At 45.0% G+C, this 25,684-nt stretch overlaps 2 protein-coding genes across 2 annotated transcripts in view; both read left to right on the top strand.

Annotated features, from left to right (window-relative positions):
- Window positions 1–1,402, top strand: part of LOC306979895 (protein ENTREP2-like) — a gene marked incomplete at its 3' end in the record, with an annotated part of 17,051 nt that extends 15,649 nt beyond the window's left edge. The window contains exon 10 of the mRNA XM_079579052.1: window positions 1,389–1,402. Within this exon, the coding sequence (XP_079435178.1) occupies window positions 1,389–1,402 (14 nt within the window). The remainder of the gene's footprint in view (window positions 1–1,388) is intronic.
- Window positions 1,403–1,682: 280 nt separating this feature from the next.
- On the top strand, window positions 1,683–10,160 carry npr3 (natriuretic peptide receptor 3). Its single transcript, XM_079566084.1, has 7 exons — window positions 1,683–1,805; window positions 4,780–4,940; window positions 6,901–7,036; window positions 7,889–7,983; window positions 8,114–8,231; window positions 9,514–9,598; window positions 10,015–10,160. Exons 1-7 carry the CDS (start codon window positions 1,691–1,693, stop codon window positions 10,124–10,126), a joined length of 822 nt encoding a protein of 273 aa, XP_079422210.1. The 5' UTR covers window positions 1,683–1,690; the 3' UTR covers window positions 10,127–10,160.
- Window positions 10,161–25,684: the final 15,524 nt, after the last annotated feature.

Raw genomic sequence — 25,684 nt, forward strand, 5'->3', positions numbered from 1 at the left:
GTCACATTTTTTGTCATTTTTTGTCATTTTTATGTCACATTTTTTGTCACATTTTTTGTCACTTTTTTGTCATTTTTTGGTCATTTTTTGTCATTTTTCGTCATTTTTTTGTCATGTTATTTTTTGTCACTTTTTTGTCATTTTTTGTCATTTTTTGTCATTTTTTGTCATTTTTTTGTCACATTTTTTGTCACTTTTTTGTCACTTTTTTGTCATTTTTTGTCATTTTTTGTCATTTTTTTGTCACTTTTTGTCATTTTTTTGTCATTTTTTGTCATTTTTTTGTCACATTTTTTGTCACATTTTTTGTCATTTTTCGTCATTTTTTTGTCTTTTTTTGTCATTTTTTGTCATTTTTTTGTCACATTTTTTGTCACTTTTTTGTCTTTTTTTGTCATTTTTTGGCTTTTTTTGTCATTTTTTTGTCATTTTTTGTCATTTCTTGTCATTTTTTTGTCATTTTTTTGTCACTGTTTGTCATTTCCATCATTGTTCCAGTTTTGTTGCTTTTTCACAGCTTTTTTCCTGAAGCTTTTGGATTGGGGTAAAGCCAAACTGGAGAAAAAGTGCTCGGTTCAGGCGGGAGTTCAGGGGTTAACCTGAAGAAACAGCTGCGGTGGAGTCGCTCACACCTGGGCCCCCCCAACTCAAACTAACATGTTTGACTTTACTAATCCAGACAAAGATGCTTCAATGCAGGATCATTTTATGTACGCCTGAAAATGATGAATAGCCTTAACCGTTTCCAATAGAAATGTAAAGCTCATATGTTATTAACAGTAGCTAACCTAGCTGCTCACTCTCCTCTACAAACATTTAGCAAACACTAAATCCATCTCATACGTTCCTGTCAGTCACTAATTACGCCTTTATCTGACTCAGCTGTGTCAGGCGTTGCTATGGCGACGCCACAGCGGAGTGACATCCCAGTGATTTAACTACCGGACTACGTGTGCGGTTACACCAAAATAATGCACCAGCCAATCAGAGTCCAGTATCACCCAGACCATGGTGTATGGGTTTGGTCATGTGACTGTATGTTCCTGCAGTGGTGATCATGTGACTGTATGTTCCTGCAGTGGTGATCATGTGACTGTATGTTCCTGCAGTGGTGATCATGTGACTGTATGTTCCTGTAGTGGTGATCATGTGACTGTATGTTCCTGCAGTGGTGATCATGTGACTGTATGTTCCTGTGGTGATCATGTGACTGTATGTTCCTGTGGTGATCATGTGACTGTATGTTCCTGTAGTGATCATGTGACTGTATGTTCCTGCAGTGATCATGTGACTGTATGTTCCTGTGGTGATCATGTGACTGTATGTTCCTGTAGTGATCATGTGACTGTATGTTCCTGTAGTGATCATGTGACTGTATGTTCCTGCAGTGGTGATCATGTGACTGTATGTTCCTGCAGTGATCATGTGACTGTATGTTCCTGCAGTGGTGATCATGTGACTGTATGTTCCTGCAGTGGTGATCATGTGACTGTATGTTCCTGCAGTGGTGATCATGTGACTGTATGTTCCTGCAGTGGTGATCATGTGACTGTATGTTCCTGCAGTGGTGATCATGTGACTGTATGTTCCTGCAGTGGTGATCATGTGACTGTATGTTCCTGCAGTGGTGATCATGTGACTGTATGTTCCTGCAGTGATCATGTGACTGTATGTTCCTGCAGTGGTGATCATGTGTATGGGCGCCGAGCGGATCCGTGACGTGATGTTGGCGGCGCACAGACACAGCCTGACCAACGGCAGCTACATCTTCTTCAACATCGAGCTGTTCAACGCCACGTCGTACGGTAAGACACGCTACACGCCTGTTACTCCCACACGCCTGTTACCCCCACACGCTACACGCTTGAGCCGGGTCAGCCTCTGCACTCACAGTATCGGTATTGTTAAAGTACTGGGATGGAAGTATATATAAATATAGCCGCAAGAGGCGATTATCGGCCCTCGCCAACCGCCCCGCCCCCTTTTGTCTCCCTCAATCTAAATTCCCGGTGTTGCTCCTGCCTTTATGTTTGTTTGTTTTGTAGGGTGGGGGGCCGAGGGTCTTAGTTTGAGGATTTTTGGAATGCGCTAATGTGCCCTCTCGGTATCTGACAACGTTTTTTTCGGAAAAAAAAAAACGTTTTTTGACAACGCTGAGAACTCTGCTCTTGATTTATACATTATACACAGAAAAATGTGAACACCGCATTCCAAATTATGATGCAAATGACATTTTTCTCTGATTTCCTAAACTGTCGACTCAAATGAGAGTCAGCCTCATTTCAAGTCTGTAACTGGTCGAGGATCGCTTGCTTCACAGCAAGAAGGTCCCGGGTTCAATTCCCACCAGGACGGGGTCTTTCTGTTTGGAGTTTGCATGTTCTCCCCGTGTCTGCGTAGGTTTCCTCCGGGTACTCTGGTTTCCCCTACCACTAAAAACATGTGCAATAGGTGAATCCTCCAGCAGGTGATTCTGACCATCAGCCTGGCTCCACATCATGGAGACGGGTCCCCGGGCGCGGCACGGCCGTCGACCACTGCTCCCAGTGGTATCGAAGGATGGGTTTAATGCAGGGGACAAATTTCCCTACGGGGACCATAAATTATACAAACAAACAAACAAACAAAACAAACAGAAAATGTCCCAGTGAAAACAGTATTTTTTTCAAAAATAAATATAGTAAAAACCTCAAAATCCACTGTTCCAAATTATTCTGCAACTCATCGTTTCAACACATTTTAAAGCTTGTAATTAACTGAAAATGGTCATGTTGTTGTATTTGCAGCATTAGGAGGTGATATTTACTGAAATCAAAAACTATTTCAATCAAAAACATCTCAGTAGGTCAAGTTGTATTTTAACACAGGACCTTCTTTGAGCAGCTTCACAATTCTTAAATCCATTAAACGTGTGAGTTTTTGGACAGTTTCTGCTTGGATTTCTTTGTAGGATGTCAGAACATCCCTTGTGTGGCCTCTGTGGGTCATTTTGACCCACTGTTACGTTCGGGGCATTTGGATGCAAGGTGACACAAGGGGGCGCCCTTCCAACCAGTGTTAATGTTGACAACATATTTTAATTTAGTCTCAGTCTTTTGACGAAAATGTAATTCAATTTTAGTCTAGTTTTAGTCGACTAAATGAACACTGCTTCCAACCTTCTGAGTGTAAATGTGACTTTCTTCAGAGTGAGACTTTAGGTCAGACATGAGTGACAGTAACATGAGGCTAAACACAGTGAGCTCTTTGTTTGCAGTAAAAAGGCTGAGGCCTCATTGCTCTTCAGGCACAGACTGAGAAGTGAAGAAGGAAGTCATGGAGCTTCTGCTTTAGACAGAACTTCAGACTCTGCTGCAGGTAAGAGTCAGATCATATTCTGAAACTCAAACATGTAGTAAAAACATAATTTATGGAAAATTATTATTACAACTACAAAAAGAAAAATATTGAAATTGAAAATCACGTATCTAATCAAAAAATGTTTTTTTTTTAATTTACCCTCATTCAAAAAAAACAAACCCGGGTCATGTGTATCTGCTGTAGGTCATGTGTGTCCCAGTTCCTCTGAGTCGTGGTGCAGCAGGACTGATGTGGACAGATGTTACAGAAGAAGCTCATGAGGTTCATTTCTTCAACAGTTACTATAGTAACTATTTTCTCCAAAGTAAAAGTAGATCCACCACAGTCCTGTCCACATCTGTCATGGTCCACATCTGTCACGGTCCACCAGGACTCAGAGGAACTGGGACAAACATGACTTTACAGCAGATACAGATGTTTGGGTTTGTTTGTTTTAGAATGAGAGTAAATAAAACAACATTTTTTTTAAATATTTTTCTTTTTGGAATTGTAATAATAATTTTCCATATATTATGTTTTTACTACAGATTTGAGTTTCAGAATATGATATGACTCTTACCTGCAGCAGAGTCTGAAGTTCTGTCTAAAGCAGAAGCTCCATGACTTCCTTCTTCACTTCTCAGTCTGTGACTGAAGAGCAATGAGGCCTCAGCCTTTTTACTGCAAACAAAGAGCTCACTGTGTTTAGCCTCATGTTACTGTGACTCATGTCTGACCTAAAGTCTCACTCTGAAGAAAGTCCACTCACATTTACACTGAGAAGGTTGGAAGGCGCCCCCTGGTGTCACCTTGCATCCAAATGCCTGGAACGTAACAGCGGGTCAAAATGACAAAACCTCCCAGAGCTGCTGTTTGGATGAAAACTGCCTCCCACCCTCATAGAAGTTTTTTCTTGAGGCTCCAAAGGTTCTCAACAGGGCTGAGGTCAGGGGAGGAGGGGGTCCACATCATGAGTTTCTCTCCTTTTCTGCCCATAGCAGCCAGTGATACAGAGGTTTTCTTTACAGCAGGACATGGAGCGTTGTCATGATGAAGATGATCTTGTTCTTTTTGTAGCAGAGAAGACAGTGGTCAGTCAGAAAGAGGTCATTTTCACTCCTTCAGGGATCCTAAAGGGACTGACCAGCTCTCTCCATGATTCTGACTCCGCCCCCTCCTTACTGACGTCACAGCCTTGCTGGGACATTGTGGTCATTCACCTCCATCCATCTGACCATCCAGGGTCACACGGCCTCATCAGGGAACAAGACTGTTTGAAAATGAGTCTCATGTATTTCTGCTCTCTGACCCTCCTCTCTCTGACCTCTGACCCTCCTCTCTCTCTCCTCTCTGACCCTCCTCTCTCTCTCCTCTCTGACCCTCCTCTCTCTCTGACCCTCCTCTCTCTGACCCTCCTTTCTCTGACCTCTGACCCTGTAGGTAACGGCTCGTGGCGTCGGGGCGACCCACATGACTCCGAGGCGCGCCGGGCCTACAGCTCCCTGAACACGGTCACTCTCCTGCAGAGCACGAAGCCTCAGTTCGAGAACTTCACCCTCGAGATGAGACGAGCCCTGAAGAACCAAGGCCTCCAGGACGGAGTGAGTACGAGACCGGACCGGACCGGACCGGACCCGACCCAACCCGACCCGACCGGACCAGACTGGGATCTTTAAACCCGTCTGGTCTGGTTTAATCTCTCTCTGTTTGAGGAACTGGATTAAAGGAAGAGACTTGTTTATTATTTTTCCAGCTCAAATAAGTGACTTTTTTGCCCGTTTTTCAGACTATTTTTTCCCCAGTTGTTTCTTGTTTTCAAAACATTTCCCTCATTTTTGCTCATTTTTGTTTCTAATCCTCCCAGTTTCTCTTAATCTCCACAGTTTTTGACCCTGGAGATGAACCTGGTGTGGTCAGACCTTCATCATTGTGGTTAGAGGAGACGGTGAAGGGCCTTCAGACAGACCTTTGGGCTGGAACATCTGGAACATCAGCCCTCTCACGATAAGAGAGAGGGCTGAGGGGGGCCCAAACTTTTTGTCTCCGAGGGCCAAAATGAAAAAGTGCCTGTGAGTCGTGGGCCAAACACGGCGATCTCAAGTGTGAAACACATAACTGCAAATAATAAAAGTTACTTTATTTTCTTTTTTGGTAAACCTTTGCATTTAATTCAATCTATGCAATTAACCTCTTAACTCCCGCCTGAACCGAGAGGATCTTTTTCCTCACGTCATCAGATTTTTTTTCCATCATTTTTTTGTCGGGTTTTCAACTCAAATTTTTTGGTCAATTTTTTATCATATTTTTGTTATTTTTTGTCACATTTTTGTAATTTTTTTGTCCATTTCTTGTGACATTATTGTGACATTTTTGCCACTTTTTCATAAATTTTTCGTCACTTTTTTGTCAATGTTTTCTCACTTTTTTGTCACATTTCCATCATTGTTTTCGTCTGTTTTGTTGCTATTTTCACAACTTTCTTCCAGAAGCTTTTGGATTGGGGTAAAGCCAAACTGGAGAAAATGTGCTCGGTTCAGGTGGGAGTTAAGGGGTTAAACCTGCTACAAAAGCCTAGTTTTAGTAGAACAAAGTCAGTTATTGTAGCGATATAGAGCAAAATGGAAACAACAGCACCACCTGTACCTACAGTGACTTCAGCTCATTCATTTCTTTAAGTCAAAGAAAATGCCAGATTATATCATTTTGAAAGTGTCAGTTCAGCATAAATTCTTTTATAAGTCATAGATGTCAACGATTTTTGTTTCCTTAACTTTGTGAAAGGGGTGAAACAGCGCCCCCAATTTGACAATGGTGGTCAAAAAGTGAACTGCATCTATATTTGCCATTGAGAATGAACGGGAGAGAGAGTTATTGACCAGATGCGGCGCAAAAGTAGGTCACCCTCTGGCGGGCCAAGCTAATCGTTCCGGCGGGCCAAATTTTGGGCACCTCTGCATTAGACCCTGATCAGACCCCCTGAGCAGATACACATACTTCACCTGTACTGTGTAGTGTCGATACCGATACCGATATCTGAACCAGACTTTTCCCGACACTCCGATACTCAAGTATTTGTCAGAACGATAATGTGAGGAAGATCTGCACGTTTACAACATCAGGTTCATCTGTGATGTCCAGAAATGTAGAATAATAAAAGTGAATAAAAATTGACCAAAAAATAAGAAAAATAATTGTGCAAAAAAAATAATTAAAATTCAGGAGGAACTGTGGAAAAAATGAGGAAAATATTAGTAATAAAATGAAGAAAAAAAACTGTACAAAGACATTTTTTTTTAGAAAAATGGGGGGAAAATGTGTTTGTGTAATTGTGGCAAAAAAATGAGAAATACAAAATTCTGTGACATTTATGATAAAATTGGAGAAATTTGGACCAAAACATAAGAAAAAAATAAAAAAACAAAAATTGTGGAAAAAATGGGAAGAAAATAATGGCACAACATTGGGGAAAATGTGGGGGATTTGTGGTAAAAAATCATATATATTTTTTCCGTTGCCATAGCGATGTGGTTTAACAGCCTCTGTCGTCTCTCTGGTTCACAGATCAACATGTTCATGGAGGGTTTCCATGACGCCCTGCTCCTCTACGCCATCGCTCTGCAGGAGACGCTGAGCAGCGGCTTCAGCAAAAGGAACGGCTCCGAGGTGACGGCTCGCATGTGGAACCGGACCTTTGAGGGTGAGGCTCAGACTGACCGTTATTACACTATTACAGTTACTATACTATTATTACACTGTTATTACCCTGTTATTATGCTGTTATTATACTGTTACTATACTGTTATTATACTGTTTTAGAAACTGCCAGGTCTTAGCTTTCAAATGAGGCCTTCAGGAAACCTTAAAGGAACAGGCCGGCGTTTCTCCACACTGAGATATGTTCTTACCTGAGCTGTGACGAGTTCTTTAGGACCTGTCTGATCTTCAGTCACGTAAACACAGCGCAGACGGCGTTAGCATTTAGCCTCTCCCTCTCTCCTCTATAGCTCCAAAACAGGTCAAGATAGAAGCTACCGAGCTCTTCCACGTTTTCCCTATTTAAATATGGTTACGTGAAGTGTTCCACTACAAAGTATAATTACACACTATTAAACAATGTGGATTTTCTAAGCGGATAAAAGGGGGAACTATATTGTAAGGCGTAATAATACCAGGAGTAGTTTGGCATCCGCGCAGTAAAGTGAGGATTACTGCGCGGATTTCGAACTACTCCTGGTATTATTACGCCTTACAATATAGTCCCCCCTTTAGTGGAACACTTCACGTAACCATATTTAAATAGGGGAAACGTGGAAGAGCTTGGTAGCTTCTATCTTGACCTGTTTTGGAGCTATAGAGGAGAGAGGGAGAGGCTAAATGCTAACGCCGTCTGCGCTGTGTTTACGTGACTGAAGATCAGACAGGTCCTAAAGAACTCGTCACAGCTCAGGTAAGAACATATCTCAGTGTGGATAAACGCTGGCCTGTTCCTTTAAGGTCTAGGTCAGCTCGGTTCAGTCGGGTTAACATTAACGTGTTTATTTCCGTTCAGGCATCGCTGGTCCAGTTTCCATCGACGCCAACGGCGACAGAAACGGAGATTTCTCTTTGATGTCGATGACGGACACGGAGACGGGAACATTCGAGGTGAGACCCACACACTGCGGACCACATTGACCACACGGACCACACTGACCACACGGACCACACGGACCACACTGACCACACGGACCACACTGACCACACTGACCACATGTTTTTTTTCCATCGTCTTCAGACTGTGGCCAACTACTTTGGGGAGAACGGGACGTTTCAGATGCTGCCGGCCTTCAACAGAGATCACTTCACTCTGAGAGGACGAGTCCGGCCGCCGCCCGAGACCGAAGACAAATCCTGTGAGTCTGAGTCCCTGATCCCACTGCCTGTGGTCCTGTGGTCCTGCTCAGCTCGTCTGAGCTCCTGATCCCACTGCCTGTGGTCCTGCTCAGCTCGTCTCAGCCCCTGATCCCACTGCCTGTGGTCCTGCTCAGCTCGTCTGAGCTCCTGATCCCACTGCCTGTGGTCCTGCTCAGCTCGTCTCAGTCCCTGATCCCACTGCCTGTGGTCCTGTGGTCCTGCTCAGCTCGTCTGAGCTCCTGATCCCACTGCCTGTGGTCCTGCTCAGCTCGTCTGAGTCCCTGATCCCACTGCCTGTGGTCCTGTGGTCCTGCTCAGCTCGTCTGAGCCTCTGATCCCACTGCCTGTGGTCCTGTGGTCCTGCTCAGCTCGTATCAGCCACTGTATCAGTCAAACAATAAAAGTTTACAGCAACACTTGACAGACCAAAGTGCTTTACATTAAAACACAGGGAAAACAGTCTTATTAAATGACATCAAATCTAAAACACAAAATCAGTGTTCGGTGACACAATGTTTACCCTGATCTCCAGCATCAGCCGCAGAAGCTTCAGCATACAGGCCATATGGCCGTACAGCGTGAGGACTTCCGGAGCTTTGACGAGATTTTCAAATTCAGCTTCAAGACACGTTTCACCTCCACTTCCGCTGTCAAACGTCTGCCATGTTTTTGCCCTACTTTCCGCTCTAGTATAACATACAGTTTAGTACCATTTAGTGTCATTTTCCTGGACTCGATCGTCCCTCACGGAGGAGAAAACTCTTCAAAGTGATCTTCTCTTTGACAGGATGGATCCGCTCGTCTGCATTTAGAGAAACAGCTTTTGAGTTTTATTTCTCAAACTTCAGCCTCTGTGAATTCAGTAATGCAGTGATGTAACCAGATCAGACTCCTGTCGGTGGAACAGCCAAAATATTTACCCGGGAAGAAAAGTGTTACTTTACCCAAATCTAAACTTTTCTCAACTGGAGCTTACAGCCCATAAGCAAGAGTAACGCCTTATTTGAAAGCTAAGTCCTACAAAACTTCCTTGTATTTGTGGTCAAGTTTAAGTCGCTTTTGTTGCTTTACGTAGGATTTTCCGGTGAGAAATTCAGCCCAAACACTTGAAGTCCACGGCAGGTTCAAACACCGTGTGCACAGAGCAAATCTTATCCATTTTCACAGGATGATTCCATAATGTCGCCACAGGAAGAGTCCCAAAAGAACCATGTGCAGCAGCGTTTGGTGTGTTCCGGTGAGGATGAGCGGATCATTCATGTGTGTGACGTGTCTCCACAGGTGGGCTGGGAGTGTCCGCCCTCACAGGAGTGATCGTGGGAGCTGTTCTAGGAGTGACGCTGCTGGTGGCTTTCTACTTTTTAAGGTAACACTTTAGTCTGTGCATTTATTTACCCCGGGGAGCTAAGTAAAGGTTTCCTACAGATATATGCTTAATGAATCACACTTATGCTCTTTAACTGTCCAGTTTGACCTCCACCTAAACTCACATAGCTTCATTTTTACTGTAGCATTTTGCAATTGTTTTGTAAGTAAAAGAAGCTCACAGAGAAACCAGTCAGGGAGAGTGTTGGGGGTAAATTACTGAGGAACTGAGGAATATAATACATTTAATAAAGTTGGACACTGGTGAGTAAGATCTGCAGGTGCGTGTAGTCAATGTCGACAAAACACCAGAGAATGTGAGAAACACTTTAGCTTGGTAGCTAAAAGCTCTACTTTTTGCTTGTTGTTCGAGACTCTATAAATCAATAACCTCTAAAAATTCTGTTTTCTTGATAGAAAAAACTTTAAGATCACAATAGAGCGGCGGACGCACATAGACCAGTGTGAGGTCGGCAAACGACGTCAGCTCAGAGAGGACTCTATCAGGTCCAACTACTCTGCCTCCTGAGGTCCAGCCTTCCAAAGCCCAAAGTCCAACAATCTAAGAGTCCAACAATCCAACAATCCAAGAGTCCAACAATCCAGAGTCCAACAATCCAGAGTCCAACAATCCAAGAGTCCAACAATCCAAGAGTCCAACAATCCAAGAGTCCAACAATCCAAGAGTCCAACAATCCAAAAGTCCAACAATCCAAGAGTCCAACAATCCAAGAGTCCAACAATCCAAGAGTCCAACAATCCAAGAGTCCAACAATCCAAGAGTCCAACAATCCAAGAGTCCAACAATCCAACAATCCAAGAGTCCAACAATCCAAGAGTCCAACAATCCAAGAGTCCAACAATCCAACAATCCAGAGTCCAACAATCCCAGAGTCCAACGATCTCAAAAGTCCAACAATCCAAAAGTCCAACAATCCAAGAGTCCAACAATCCAGAGTCCAACAATCCAAGAGTCCAACAATCCAAGAGTCCAACAATCCAAGAGTCCAACAATCTCAAAAGTCCAACAATCCAAAAGTCCAACAATCCAAGAGTCCAACAATCCAACAATCCAAGAGTCCAACAATCCAGAGTCCAACAATCCAGAGTCCAGAGTCCAACAATCCAGAGTCCAACAATCCAGAGTCCAACAATCCAACAGTCCAGAGTCCAAAAATCCAGAGTCCAACTTTCCAGAGTCCAACAATCCAACAGTCCAGAGTCCAACAATCCAACAGTCCAGAGTCCAACAGTCCAGAGTCCAACAATCCAACAGTCCAGAGTCCAACAATCCAAGAGTCCAGAGTCCAACAATCCAGAGTCCAAAAATCCAACAGTCCAGAGTCCAACAGTCCAGAGTCCAACAATCCAAGAGTCCAACAATCCAACAGTCCAGAGTCCAACAATCCAACAATCCAAGAGTCCAACAATCCAGAGTCCAACAATCCAACAATCCAGAGTCCAACAATCCAAGAGTCCAACAATCCAACAGTCCAGAGTCCAACAATCCAAGAGTCCAACAATCCAACAATCCAGAGTCCAACAATCCAAGAGTCCAACAATCCAACAATCCAACAATCCAGAGTCCAACAATCCAACAGTCCAGAGTCCAACAATCCAAGAGTCCAACAATCCAACAATCCAGAGTCCAACAATCCAGAGTCCAACAATCCAACAATCCAACAATCCAACAATCCAGAGTCCAACAATCCAACAATCCAACAATCCAGAGTCCAACAATCCAACAATCCAGAGTCCAACAATCCAAGAGTCCAACAATCCAACAGTCCAGAGTCCAACAATCCAACAGTCCAGAGTCCAACAATCCAGAGTCCAACAATCCAACAGTCCAGAGTCCAACAATCCAACAATCCAGAGTCCAACAATCCAGAGTCCAAAAATCCAACAGTCCAGAGTCCAACAATCCAAGAGTCCAAGAGTCCAACAATCCAGAGTCCAACAATCCAACAATCCAACAATCCAGAGTCCAACAATCCAGAGTCCAACAATCCAACAATCCAGAGTCCAACAATCCAACAATCCAACAATCCAGAGTCCAACAATCCAGAGTCCAACAATCCAGAGTCCAACAATCCAGAGTCCAACAATCCAACAATCCAACAATCCAGAGTCCAACAATCCAGAGTCCAACTTTCCAGAGTCCAACAATCCAGAGTCCAACAATCCAACAATCCAGAGTCCAACTTTCCAGAGTCCAACAATCCAGAGTCCAACAATCCAACAGTCCAGAGTCCAACAATCCAACAATCCAAGAGTCCAACAATCCAAGAGTCCAGAGTCCAACAATCCAAGAGTCCAACAATCCAAGAGTCCAACAATCCGAGAGTCCAACAGTCCAAGAGTCCAACAATCCAACAATCCAACAGTCCAACAGTCCGAGAGTCCAACAATCCAAGAGTCCAACAATCCAAAAGTCCAACAATCCAACAATCCAGAGTCCAACTTTCCAGAGTCCAACAATCCAGAGTCCAACAATCCAACAATCCAGAGTCCAACTTTCCAGAGTCCAACAATCCAACAGTCCAGAGTCCAACAATCCAACAATCCAGAGTCCAACTTTCCAGAGTCCAACAATCCAACAGTCCAGAGTCCAACAATCCAACAATCCAGAGTCCAACAATCCGAGAGTCCAACAATCCAACAATCCAACAGTCCAGAGTCCAACAATCCAACAATCCAGAGTCCAACAATCCAAGAGTCCAGAGTCCAACAATCCAACAATCCAGAGTCCAACAATCCGAGAGTCCAACAATCCAACAATCCAGAGTCCAACAATCCAACAATCCAGAGTCCAACAATCCAACAGTCCAGAGTCCAACAATCCAACAATCCAGAGTCCAACAATCCGAGAGTCCAACAATCCAACAATCCAGAGTCCAACAATCCAACAATCCAGAGTCCAACAATCCAACAGTCCAGAGTCCAACAATCCAACAGTCCAACAATCCAACAATCCAAGAGTCCAACAATCCAGAGTCCAACAATCCAACAATCCAGAGTCCAACTTTCCAGAGTCCAACAGTCCAACAGTCCAACAATCCAGAGTCCAACAATCCAGAGTCCAACAATCCAGAGTCCAACAGTCCAGAGTCCAACAATCCAGAGTCCAAAAATCCAACAGTCCAGAGTCCAACAGTCCAGAGTCCAACAATCCAACAGTCCAGAGTCCAACAATCCAAGAGTCCAGAGTCCAACAATCCAGAGTCCAAAAATCCAACAGTCCAGAATCCAACAGTCCAGAGTCCAACGATCCAAGAGTCCAGAGTCCAACAATCCAACAGTCCAAAAGTCCAAAAGTCCAACAATCCAACAGTCCAGAGTCCAACAATCCAAGAGTCCAGAGTCCAAAAGTCCAACAATCCAACAGTCCAACAGTCCAAGAGTCCAACAATCCAACAATCCAACAGTCCGAGAGTCCAACAATCCAAGAGTCCGAGAGTCCAACAATCCAACAGTCCAGAGTCCAACAATCCAACAGTCCGAGAGTCCAACAGTCCGAGAGTCTAACAGTCCGAGAGTCCAACAATCCAAGAGTCCAACAATCCAGAATCCAACAGTCCGAGAGTCCAACAATCCGAGTCCAACAATCCGAGAGTCCAACAGTCCAACAATCCAACAATCCAACAGTCCAACAATCCGAGAGTCCAACAATCCAACAATCCAACAGACCGAGAGTCCAACAATCCAAGAGTCAGAGAGTCCAACAATCCAACAGTCCAGAGTCCAACAATCCAACAGTCCGAGAGTCCAACAGTCCGAGAGTCCAACAGTCCGAGAGTCCAACAATCCAAGAGTCCAACAATCCAACAATCCAACAGACCGAGAGTCCAACAATCCAACAATCCAAGAGTCCAACAATCCAGAATCCATCGGTCCAGCAAAACCTTACCCAGAGACCAGATTCCCTACACTCCGGAGTCCAACACTGCAGAGTCCGGACGTTCTGCTGCCTCGAGTCCAACGGTCCAAAGTCCTCAAGTCCAGCAAATACTAAATCCTGAAGTCCTACACTTTAAAGCCCACTTTTCCAAAGTCTGGTGTTCTCTAGTCCAGAGTCCTGGGCGGCCCAGTGACTCAGCTGAGATATGTACATACTGTTATGATGTTTAATACTGTGTGAGTGAGTGAGTGATGATGAATGCTTGAACATGAGTGCCTTTCTGTGCTTTGACGCCTCTGTCTCAGGGTTGTAATTGTGTTGTGAGCTGTAAGCTATTGGCATTAAACTACTGACACTAACTGACCACTGCCTCCGTCCCTTCACTGAGCCGACTGACCGAGGATCCGCCCAGTAAGACATCGATTTGAAACTTATATACGGCGTTTTGAATTTCCCATATTTTCTGAGACAAACTCTGAATTATAGCTTGAGCCAGATTCAAATTTATGGTTTTATTTTGTTGTTTTGTTTATTTAGTTACAAAGACTTGTTCAGAGGGGGTGTTGGACCGTGTTTAGTTTAAAAATAAGCTGCTTTTAGTGGAAAAATCTCAGAAAGGGTCCGGCGATCGTCTCTGGGCTTCAGACAGTTTGGGAAAAACAAAATCCAGGAAATCCACATGGGAGCGTTTCAGCAGAGAAGAAAGAGCAGAGAAGAAACCAAGTGACGAGGAAGACTCTTTCCTGAGGGACTGACCAAATATACGAGGTTATGAAAGTGGAACATTATCAGATGGTTAACCTCTTAACACCCGCCTTAACCGAGCACATTGTCACCAATTTTACCCAAATCTAAAAGCTTATCAACTGGAGCTACAGCCTATAGGCCTCATATGAAAGCTAAGACCTACAAAACTCTTGAGAAGAGAAAAAAAGATTTGGTGACAATTCATTTTTACATACACTAATACATTGAACCTAAGTAAATTTAGTACAATAATGAGCTCTGTAACAATGTGTAATAACTTGTACCTATGGGTTAGAAACACAATGGAATAACTTGTATTTGTAGTTTGTAGATAAATCATGTAATAAGACAAAACTCTAACCCTAACCTTAAAGGAACAGGCCAGTGTTTTTCCACACTGAGATATGTTCTTACCTGAGCTGTGACGAGTTCTTTAGGACCTGTCTGATCTTCAGTCACGTAAACACAGCGCAGACGGCGTTAGCATTTAGCCTCTCCCTCTCTCCTCTATAGCTCCAAAACAGGTCAAGATAGAAGCTACCAAGGAGTAATTCGAAATCCGCACAGTAAAGTGAAGATTACTGCGCGGATTTCGAACTACTCCTGTATTATTACGCCTTACAATATAGTCCCCCCTTTTATCCGCTTAGAAAATCCACATTGTTTAATTGTGTGTAATTATACTTTGTAGTGGAACACTTCACGTAACCATATTTAAATAGGGGAAACGTGGAAGAGCTTGGTAGCTTCTATCTTGACCTGTTTTGGAGCTATAGAGGAGAGAGGGAGAGGCTAAATGCTAACGCCGTCTGCGCTGTGTTTACGTGACTGAAGATCAGACAGGTCCTAAAGAACTCGTCACAGCTCAGGTAAGAACATATCTCAGTGTGGAAAAACGCTGGCCTGTTCCTTTAAAGGATCTTGTGTATTATTACATTATGTAACTACAAAGTACTAGTACAAGTTATTCCATTGTGTATCTAACCCATAGGTACAAGTTATTAGAGATTGCACAGCACGTTGTACACAGTTAGTTCGTTACAATGCATCAAGGTACTGTAAAATAAAGTGATACCAAGATTTCTAATCGCAATGAGTTTTATCCCGGATTAAAAAATAATTAAGAAAAACTGACTTTTTGTGTCACTTTTTGAATCGTTTTCGTCCGTTTTGTTGCTTTTTCATCCCTCTGTAGTGGAGTTTTTGTTGTTGTTTATTGTGTTTGTAGATTTGGGTAAAGCATGTGCTCGGTTCAGGCGGGGGTTCAGAGGTTAAAATCTAGGGGAGAAAGATGATTTTGATGCCAGAGAGTGAATAAAGTGTTTGTGTGCCTGACTCTGGTTGGTGAGTTGTAGAAACTCGCTGCAGTAATAATGACAGGCCAGAACAAAGAGGTCAGGGGTCAAGTCAGCCCTGGGCTCCTGCATGTTCACGCTCGCGTCACCCTGCACACGCTCAACTATAATGGAGGACGTTTTCAGAAGAAACTCCATGGTCACTACGGCAACTGAAAATTACCTTTGTCTTAGTTTTTGGGTAATATTTCAGGAGAATCTCATGAAGCAAAGGGTAGGTTAGGTTAATTTATTTGTACCCGTGGGTAAATTCGTCTTGCAATTCTGAGAACTAGTCGACACATTAAAACACATTATACGAAGATAAAACATCACACATTTAAATATAAAGCTTGTAAGTCTCCAGATACTAACAGGATGTGCCTTTGGTACAGAAACAACTGAAGTTTAAGCCACTTGACAGTAACAAAGATAAAAGAGCCGTGTCGGGGGCAATTTGATCCCGACTTGTTCGTAAAGGAAAGGGCAGCGGGAACAAAGCTTTTCTTTAAACGTTCTTTAAACGTTTGTGTGGCTTATTGGCATCAAAAACTGTCTCAAAGTTCATTGTCTTCTCATTCTGATCCAGTCACTGTCAAAGAACCTTTTCGAAGGTTTCTTCCAGAAGCTGCATCTCTCACAGACTGTATTGTTGTTAAAGAATAAAGAATGTGTTCCGCAGTGGAAGGAGGAGAGTCCAGACGAGCAAATCTGATAAAGGAGGGACGAGTAAGATGCAGCGGAATATTAGCAATAACCCGGCTCCTGGTTTAATCTCCTATTAATCCGAATATAATAATCAAAGGGAACTGTAACGCCCCCTTTGGGTCGATCACCAGGGTACAAGGAGACCAAGACCAAGAGAAAGTTTAGGTTTGTTTATTTCGTACAAATATAAAGGGTCTGAAGTGGATGGAGAGGAGCAGATAAGTCGGATGGGGTTCAGCTGGTGTTGGTTTTGGGGAGGAGGAGGAGCTTGAATGGGTTTAGTGAAGGGCTCTTTTCCAGGGGTCCAGGCTGAACGGTCGGCGTACTCCGCAACCTGGCTCCTGGTCTCTGCGCTGGTCAGGCGCTATGACCCCCGCCACCACACGCCGTCCCAGCCGAGCAGCCGACGTGCCCTCAGACTGGCCCGGACCCCTGGTGGACAAGACCAAGCAAAACAATGAAGAAATGAAGCATGCAACCAATCAATCTTCATTTATAATAAGAGTTTGCAATAATGTGAACAAGCGTGAGTGAGGCTACTGACCTGGTGGACAAGACCAAACAAAACAATGAGGGAGAACTAAAGGTGCACAGGTGTTTTTATGATTAAAGTCCCGCCCCTGCTAACTGCCCACTTAACTTATATTATTAAAAGACATGGTGTTGTCAGAGTAATACGCAGTAGCCTTGCATGAATCCCCATGAGCAAAGCGGAATATTTGTCTCTTATCACGGAGAAAAGAACTACGTGGGACGTCAGTCTTGTTGCATGACTAGAACTCCTTTTTATTAACAGGCGCAGTGATACAACAACATCAAGTGCACACAAACAGGAAGTAGTACCTGTCAAAGTAAAAGATGCACATAATTGAGAGCATATAATAAATATTAACACATGGCCATTGGCCCACTGCAAATAAAGAAACACCCACAAAAGAAAATCACACCCAACTTAAAGCGGCAGTACGGGAGATCCACAACCCGTTACAGAACATTCATTTGTGTTCAAGGAATCTTGGTCTTTTGAGAAGATAGTAGTGTGGTTAGCAGTGTGATTAGTTGTGTGGTTAGTAGTTAGTAGTAAACATCCAGCAGAAAGTTCACCTTAACCTTAAGCTTAGAAGCAAATGGAATCACAGTTTCATTGTTATTGAAGTAAAAACAAACTGCTCGTTATAGGTTTAAGGATGAAAACATTGCTCTCGACTCCTCTGTGTTACAGATGAAATACAAACCACTTTACCAAAATAAATGATGAAAAACATCATTTAGTGACATAAAGGTACCACGCGGTCCTAATCAGATTCATGACCACATGAAATATGGGCCGGAGAGTCACACACTGTCCACAAAACATGGAAAGTGGAGGAATGGGCCGACTGTGAGCGAACAGCGGCGGCATTAACCCGAGCTGGCGGCGCGCCTGCCCCCGCTGCACAGAGCCCACTGTGTCACACGCACAGGCACACACACACACACACACACACACACACACACACACACACACACACACACACACACACACACACCAGAAATCAAGGCGCGATTCAGACTCACCTGAGGTCTGACTGTGGGAGAGCTGCCCCAGCCTCCGACAGGCCACGGCTAAACCCGAGCGAGCTGAACCAGACACGGGGCCGGCATTAGAGAAGGGCCCCGGAAGAAGGGTCCAAGAAGGGTCCTGGAAGGAGGGCCAAAGAAGAAGGGTCCTGGAAGAAGGGTCCTGGAAGAAGGGTCCAAGAAGGGTCCTAGAAGGAGGGTCAATGAAGAAGGGTCTCTGAAAGGTCCTGTAAGAGAACAACGAGTCATACACTGCAAAAAGTATTTAACTAGATCAGTAGAAACATCTCAATTTGAGCATAATAATCCAATTTTTTGTTGTTTTGACTGGTTAAGAAGTTGTTGGGCATTTGTCCTGGATTATTTCTCTTGTTCTGAGATGTTTCTGACTCGTTTCGATACGTTTCGTCCTTATTTCAGGTCATTTTCTTTGCCAATGGGGTAAGAAAGTTGGTCTTGTCTCATTGGCAATTTTACTTTCTTATTTCAGGCGAGATTTACCCTAGAACTGGTCTGAAATGTCCTCAAACAAGCAAAGCAAACTCGGTCCGATCAGGAAAAGTGTCTAAATGAGTGAAAACCGCTCAAAACACGATACATTTCCTCAATTCAAGTCATTTAAGCCAATGCTTGATATTTACTTTTTGTAGTGTAGTCAAGACTCTTCCCATAAAATGCTAATAATAGTGTGACATGGCGCCTGTTGTACTCCCTTCTGCCTGCGGGCGGTGCTCTATGTGTAAATGGCCCAGCAGTTAGCTTCCTGTTCCCTCACCTCAAGCTCTTCCTGCTTTGCTGCACCGCCGCCCCCATCTCAGGTACAGCCTTTTCAATCCATTATCCCAAAACAACTGAGACCCTTTTCAACTCTTTCAGAGCCTGTAAAGTCGTGATGGCAGATGAAGCCCCGTGAAGCATTGAAGCCTCACAGCCAATGGCATCACACATGGTTCGAAGCATCAAGGTGCTTTATTTGCTCCACTGCGCCATCATGTGGACAAGAAATGTATCAATCAATCAGTAAAAGTGTCTTTATATAGTACTTTACAACAACACCAGGAGGAGCAAAGTGCTTCACAGAAAGATAAAAACAATAAAAAAAACACCAAATGTTTTCAACCTGGACACAGTTCAGTGTCTCGAAGTATTGAAAGCAAGTTTGAAAAGATGAGTCTTTAATCTGGATTTAAAAAGGGCCAGGTCCGTGAGAATGTATAACATGCTGAGTGCTGACAATAAACGGTGGGGCTGAAAGACTAAATTTGCGAGTTTATAGAGTTTATAGAGTTTATAGAGTTTATAGAGTTTATAGAGTTTATAGAGTTTATAGAGTTTATAGAGTTTATAGAGTTCATAGAGTTTATCGAGCTGTGATGTAAAATGTGCTTGTGTTACTTTGTTTATGTCCAACACAAATACACAAAATGTCACTGTGGCTTTTGTTTTGAATCGCGCTTCAAACCCCAGAATCATTTCCTGAATCAGTCACGCGGTGCGGCCGCTTCCCGAGGCTTCGAACGCCACCACACACGTGATCAACACACGTGATCAGCACACGTGATCAACACACGTGATCAACACACACACATGATCAACACACGCATCGACACGCGCTTCAATAGACACTCTAGATTACTCGGCACACGCTTCGAAGCCTCGACACCATGGGCACATCAGTCCAGTGCGGCCTCTGACCTCTGACCTCAGTCCAGTGCAGCCTCTGACCTCTGACCTCAGTCCAGTGCAGCCTCTGACCTCAGTCCAGTGCAGCCTCTGACCTCAGTCCAGTGCAGCCTCTGACCTCAGTCCAGTGCAGCCTCTGACCTCTGACCTCAGTCCAGTGCAGCCTCTGACCTCTGACCTCAGTCCAGTGCGGCCTCTGACCTCAGTCCAGTGCGGCCTCTGACCTCAGTCCAGTGCGGCCTCTGACCTCTGACCTCAGTCCAGTGCGGCCTCTGACCTCAGTCCAGTGCGGCCTCTGACCTCTGACCTCAGTCCAGTGCAGCCTCTGACCTCTGACCTCAGTCCAGGGCAGCCTCTGACCTCTGACCTCAGTCCAGTGCGGCCTCTGACCTCAGTCCAGTGCGGCCTCTGACCTCAGTCCAGTGCGGCCTCTGACCTCTGACCTCAGTCCAGTGCGGCCTCTGACCTCAGTCCAGTGCAGCCTCTGACCTCTGACCTCAGTCCAGTGCGGCCTCTGACCTCTGACCTCAGTCCAGTGCGGCCTCTGACCTCTGACCTCAGGGGAACGGCTCCTGTTCCAGTCACGCATCGACACTTCCTTTCTTCAGTCCAGTCGAGGGAAAGTGTTCGCTGACGTTCAGTCCAGTGATTTGTGCGAAACACCAACATTTGAAGTCGACACCGTTTCTCTGCACACGTCCTGTTGGGAGGAGGCCTCGTGGAAGGCCCAGGACACGCTGGAGGGACATGTGTCCGAGCTGGCCTGGTGTGGCCGCCCAGAACATCTGGAGGACCCGGCCCCGGATAAAGAGGAAGAAAATGGATGGACCATCATCATCGTATAGACATCGTATATAACAGTACGGGCCCTAGTGGTGGTAAACTGCTACTGCAGCCACTGGGACATAAAACGTATATAAGAGGGGTTTGTAGCTTTTATGGGTAAAAAGGTGGGTTTTGAAAGAGACTGGATTATAATTTTGGACAGACTTGAGTTAAAAAAGGGGGTTTTGTGGCGCAGAAGGCGGAGCGGCCGCACCACGAGCGTTGGTCCACAGATCCACGCGTCTCCTTCCCCAGGGCGAACAGCAGAGACACTTCGGCCGGAGGCTGCCGGCGGCACCACATTCAACACCGTTATATATCGGGTACTCACGGCGAGGGCAGGGTTTCCTCTGCCGCTCATGGTCTCGGCGCCGTGTTCTGTCGTGGAGTTCAGAGGAGACCCGGTTCCACACGGCCAGCTCTGGTGGTCCCCCCCTCCGGTACACAGCATAGAGACCAGGAGAGGGTCCCCCTGCCTGTCCCCTTCTGCCCCGTCCCCTTCTGCCCCGTCTCCAGCTTCTTTGTTTCCTTTGGTCTTGTTGATTCCTCGCTATGGCACAGGTGTGAACGGGCGAGGCAGGGGATTGGGCTACACGAGTCATGTGATCAGATGTCCTGGTAGGCGTTACGTAAAGTGTAAAACAATGAGGGAAAACAGCAAAACATGAACCAAAACATGCATGTAAGAACGATGGAAAACATGCCGTCCCGTTTTGACTCGAGTACATTTAAAAGCTGCAGCACGAGTGGTATTTTTAGAGCGCGAGGCCGCGTGACGTGAACCGGACGGGGGTCGACATCTCGGTTACGACTCGTGCTGGAACTGCCTGTTTTCTGCCGGTTATCGCTCAGATAAGAACAGGCCGAGTAAACACGGCTGCTGTGGAACTGCAGAGACGACTCCAGACACTCTGAGCGTCCACAGAGGGAGGATGTTTTCTTTATTCCTTTCCCAAAACCAAAAACCCCGAGGGATAAATGTGAACGATGGGTCAAAAGATCAGTTCTCCTACAGTTCTACACAGGCCGACTTTCTTCAAACACTCTTATTTAAACATGGAAGACAATATGGAAGACATGTTCAGCCTCCGCCTTTCTCTAACAGGCCTGTTCCTGCTACAGGTGGATCTAACAGCCTTAGGGGAAGTGTAAAATAATTGAGAGAACTGATATTAATTAAAAGTGTTGTTGGCGGTGACCGAGTAGCATTAGCGATCGCTAAACATAAAATAAATAAATACATAAAAACAGAGCGAATCCAAACAAGACTTAAAAATGCATAACTGAAAGAATCTTATCTACACTCTTGCCTCTTGCTGTAATTGATTAATTTTATGTTGATGTTTTTATTGATTGTATTTGTTTTTCTTATATTTTATGCTGCTTTAACTGTGAAGCACTTTGAATTGCCTTGTGTATGAACTGTGCTCTACAAATAAACTTGCCTTGCCTAAATAATAATAATACTGATATAAATAACCCCCAACAACTGTCAGACGTAAGACGACCAGAGGACATCATATATATGACAGACAGGACGTGGGGGGGTCAAATACAGCTTGTTGAAACTGCAAAATGTCACTCTCAGTGGCGACGCTGATGTTTTTTGGGGGAAAATGGCGTTGATAAGAATCGACCTCTGGATCAGGTCTTTTTCAGCCTCTGCACTCGAGCCTCATCTCTTTAACTGAACATCTGTAAGTTCTACTTCTTTACCCTGAATCCGGCCCCGGGACGTCGTTCTCGGACAGAGTGAGACGGGGCAACGGGAGCGACGGCTCTTCTTGTAATCGCCGTTGTAAATCTACCGAGGACGAGCTGCAGAGTCATTTACAAAGAAAGAACCCCCCCCCCCTCTACATTCCCAGCTCTGCCCCCTCCCCCTCGGTCCACCTCGAGGCAGACCTGACCCTCCACCTGTAGAGACCTGTCCTGACTCTGAGGGTTATTGACGGAAGTGAGCGGGGAAAGTCTTTAGGAGTTACTGCGCGGACGCTGTGCTCCTGTATCATTACGCCTCACAATATAGTCCCCCTTTTTATCTGCTTATAAAATCCACATGTTACATTTCTGTGTAAATATACTTGGCCTGAAAACACTTGACGTAACTTTATTTAAATAGGGAACACGTGGAAGAGCTTGGTAGCTTCTATCGTGAGCTTTTTTGGAGCTATGTGACATGTGGGAGAGGCTGCGTATGTGTGAGCGCACGGACAAAGACCAGACGGGGATATATTAACTCCACTAAGGTTAGGTAAGAACATGTCTCAGTATGTAAACACGGTGGCCTGTTCCTTTAAGTAACGTAGACAATCTGAAATATGCTCTATTATTATGATAAACAGTGAGGCTGCGTTTCAGTTTCATGAAGCTAAAATCTGGAACAGTCTTCATGAGGACGTGAGACAGGCCTCGACTCTGACAATGTTCAAATCCAGCTGAAAACAGTTCTTTTTGCCCGAGAATATGACTGAAAGTATTTTATCTGCACTCTCGCCTTTTACTGTAATTGATTCATTTCATGTTGACGTCCAGAGGAGAAGGAGCGACAAAAACAGAGGTAACTTTGTGTGAACGAGCAAGAAAAATAGTGCTCAAGACAGAGCGAATCCAAACAAGACTTAAAAATGCAAATAACTGAAAGAATCTTACCTGCACTCTCGCCTTTTACTGTAATTGATTAATTCTTTGTTGATGTTTTTATTGATTGTATTTGTTTTCTTGTATTTATGCAACTGTGAAGCACTATGAATTGTGCTCTACAAATAAACTTGCCTTGCCTTGATTATTATTAGCATCTATTGTCGGTCTCGTCTGAGCCGTGGGGACGGACACTCTGACTGTGTGAACGGTTTGAGGCTCATCAGGTTTTCTGAATCTGAATCTTATTTTCGTGTCAGTATCTGCAGCTCCTTCAAGACCTGTGTCTCCTCACAAACCAGATCCACTCAGACGCTGCTGTCAAAGAGGAAGATCACGAAGATCACGCAGGTCACGTCCTCCCACACGTCCCAGGGAGCGGCCCCCCCGGCCCCGGCCCCCCCAGCCCCCGCCCCCCGGCCCCCGGCCCGGAGCCCAGAGCCCCAACAACAGCAGCAGCAGCAGCGCTGACGCTAAAGGTCCCCCGTGTTTGTGTGTCTCTCCACAGCCCAGCGCCTCAGTTAAACAAACCACTGTGGAACGATCACAGGCCTGGAATGTCCAACATTTACAGATCAGGACACACCGAGGGGGGGGGGGGCAGGGGGGGGACAGGGAGACGCACGCTGGAATGTCCAACATTTACCCACCAAACAGAGCGAGGCAGAACCGTGGACGGAGACGTCGACATGAGGACGGGACAGTGACCGGCCCAAAGGTCATGTGAGCGTCATCAGAACATCTCACTGTCAGGACTCCAGGCCACACTGGTCAGGCGTCCACAACATGGTCCAGGGTTCAGGAGGCAGTAAAGGAAGGACTCCAGGCCACACTGGTCAGGCGTCCACAACATGGTCCAGGGATCAGGAGGCAGTGAAGGAGGGACTCCAGGCCACACTGGTCGGGCGTCCACAACATGGTCCAGGGATCAGGAGGCAAGTAAAGGAAGGACTCCAGGCCACACTGGTCGGGCGTCCACAACATGGTCCAGGGATCAGGAGGCAGGTAAAGGAAGGACTCCAGGCCACACTGGTCGGGCGTCCACAACATGGTCCAGGGATCAGGGGGCAGGTGAAGGAAGGACTCCAGGCCACACTGGTCGGGCGTCCACAACATGGTCCAGGGTTCAGGAGGCAGGTAAAGGAAGGACTCCAGGCCACACTGGTCGGGCGTCCACAACATGGTCCAGGGATCAGGAGGCAGTAAAGGAAGGACTCCAGGCCACACTGGTCGGGCGTCCACAACATGGTCCAGGGTTCAGGAGGCAGGTAAAGGAAGGACTCCAGGCCACACTGGTCGGGCGTCCACAACATGGTCCAGGGATCAGGAGGCAGTAAAGGAAGGACTCCAGGCCACACTGGTCGGAGCGTCCACAACATGGTCCAGGGATCAGGAGGCAGTAAAGGAAGGGCTCCAGGCCACACTGGTCGGGCGTCCACAACATGGTCCAGGGATCAGGAGGCAGTAAAGGAAGGACTCCAGGCCACACTGGTCAGGCGTCCACAACATGGTCCAGGGTTCAGGAGGCAGTAAAGGAAGGACTCCAGGCCACACTGGTCGGGCGTCCACAACATGGTCCAGGGTTCAGGAAGTGACTTCACTGTTTCAACTCAAAGAATAAATCCTGAATGTTTTACACACTTTTTACTTTTGTTCCAAAGGTCGTTCCTGAAACTGACGTGGAAACCTGACACAAACATGATCAGAGGGACATTACTCCTGCTCCTCCTTCTTTAAGTGTGTGAATAAGTGAGCAGGTAAAGTCCTGGACCATGTGATTGTAGGTCAGTTTTACCCAAATCTAAAAGCTTCTGGACTGGAGAGCATCAGAGATTTGAAAGAAAATGGATTCTAACTTTTTCGTGTAACACTTTATTTTACAGTTCCCTCGACACATTCCAACTACATTCAGTTTAATGAGCTCTGTAACAATGTGTACTAACTAGTACCTCGTGTACATTAAGTACTTACAAAGTACACACTGTATAATGTGTTGTGTATGTTTCGTTTGGGACCATGTATTAAGGGAGTGTAAAATAAAGTGATGCCCTCTTTTGGTTGTGTTTTCGTCTCTTTTTTGTCACATTTTTATTGTGTTTTCATCCTCATGTCAGTGTTTTGATGCCTTTTTCCAAGAAGCTTTTAGATTTGGGTAAAGCCAAACTGGAGAAATTGTGCTGGGATCAGGCGGGCGTTAAGAGCACTGCAAAAATGACTGGAATTGAGGAAATGCAGGGCCGGACTGGGACTGAAAACCAGCCCTGGACTCTGGTCAGCCCCAAACGAGCGTAAATGTGACACTTCCACAAATACATGTGTGAACCTCTGACCCCCCGCCTGAACCCAGAGCATTTTCTCCAGTTTGGCTTTGCCCAAATCTAAAAGCTTCTGGAAAAAAGCTGTGAAAATGGCGACAAAACTGAGACGAAAACAATGATGGAAATGTGACAAAAAAGTGACGAAAAATTTGACAAAAAGTGACAAAACATTTACAAAAAAGTGACGAAAAATTGCCGAAAAAGTGGCAAAAATTTCACAAGAAATGGACAAAAAAAAGACAAAAATGTGATAAAAAAAATTGACAAAAAAATTACTAAAAATTGATTAAAAAAATGTACGAAAATGAATGAAGAATTACACAAAATGACAAAAGTGTGACAAAAAGTGACAAACATTCACAAAAAAGTGA

The sequence above is a fragment of the Gobius niger genome, assembly GCF_951799975.1.
Source record: "Gobius niger genome assembly, chromosome: 1".
In the NCBI taxonomy this organism is placed as follows: Eukaryota; Metazoa; Chordata; class Actinopteri; order Gobiiformes; family Gobiidae; genus Gobius; species Gobius niger.

Bases quoted from the DNA above. Each gene is read 5' to 3' on its own strand.
- npr3 (XM_079566084.1), top strand. From the start codon at position 1,691: ATGTGTATGGGCGCCGAGCGGATCCGTGACGTGATGTTGGCGGCGCAC. The intron at 1,806-4,779 runs GTAAGACACGCT...CTGACCCTGTAG, and splicing joins GTTCAACGCCACGTCGTACG to GTAACGGCTCGTGGCGTCGG. The intron at 9,599-10,014 runs GTAACACTTTAG...TTTTCTTGATAG, and splicing joins GTGGCTTTCTACTTTTTAAG to AAAAAACTTTAAGATCACAA.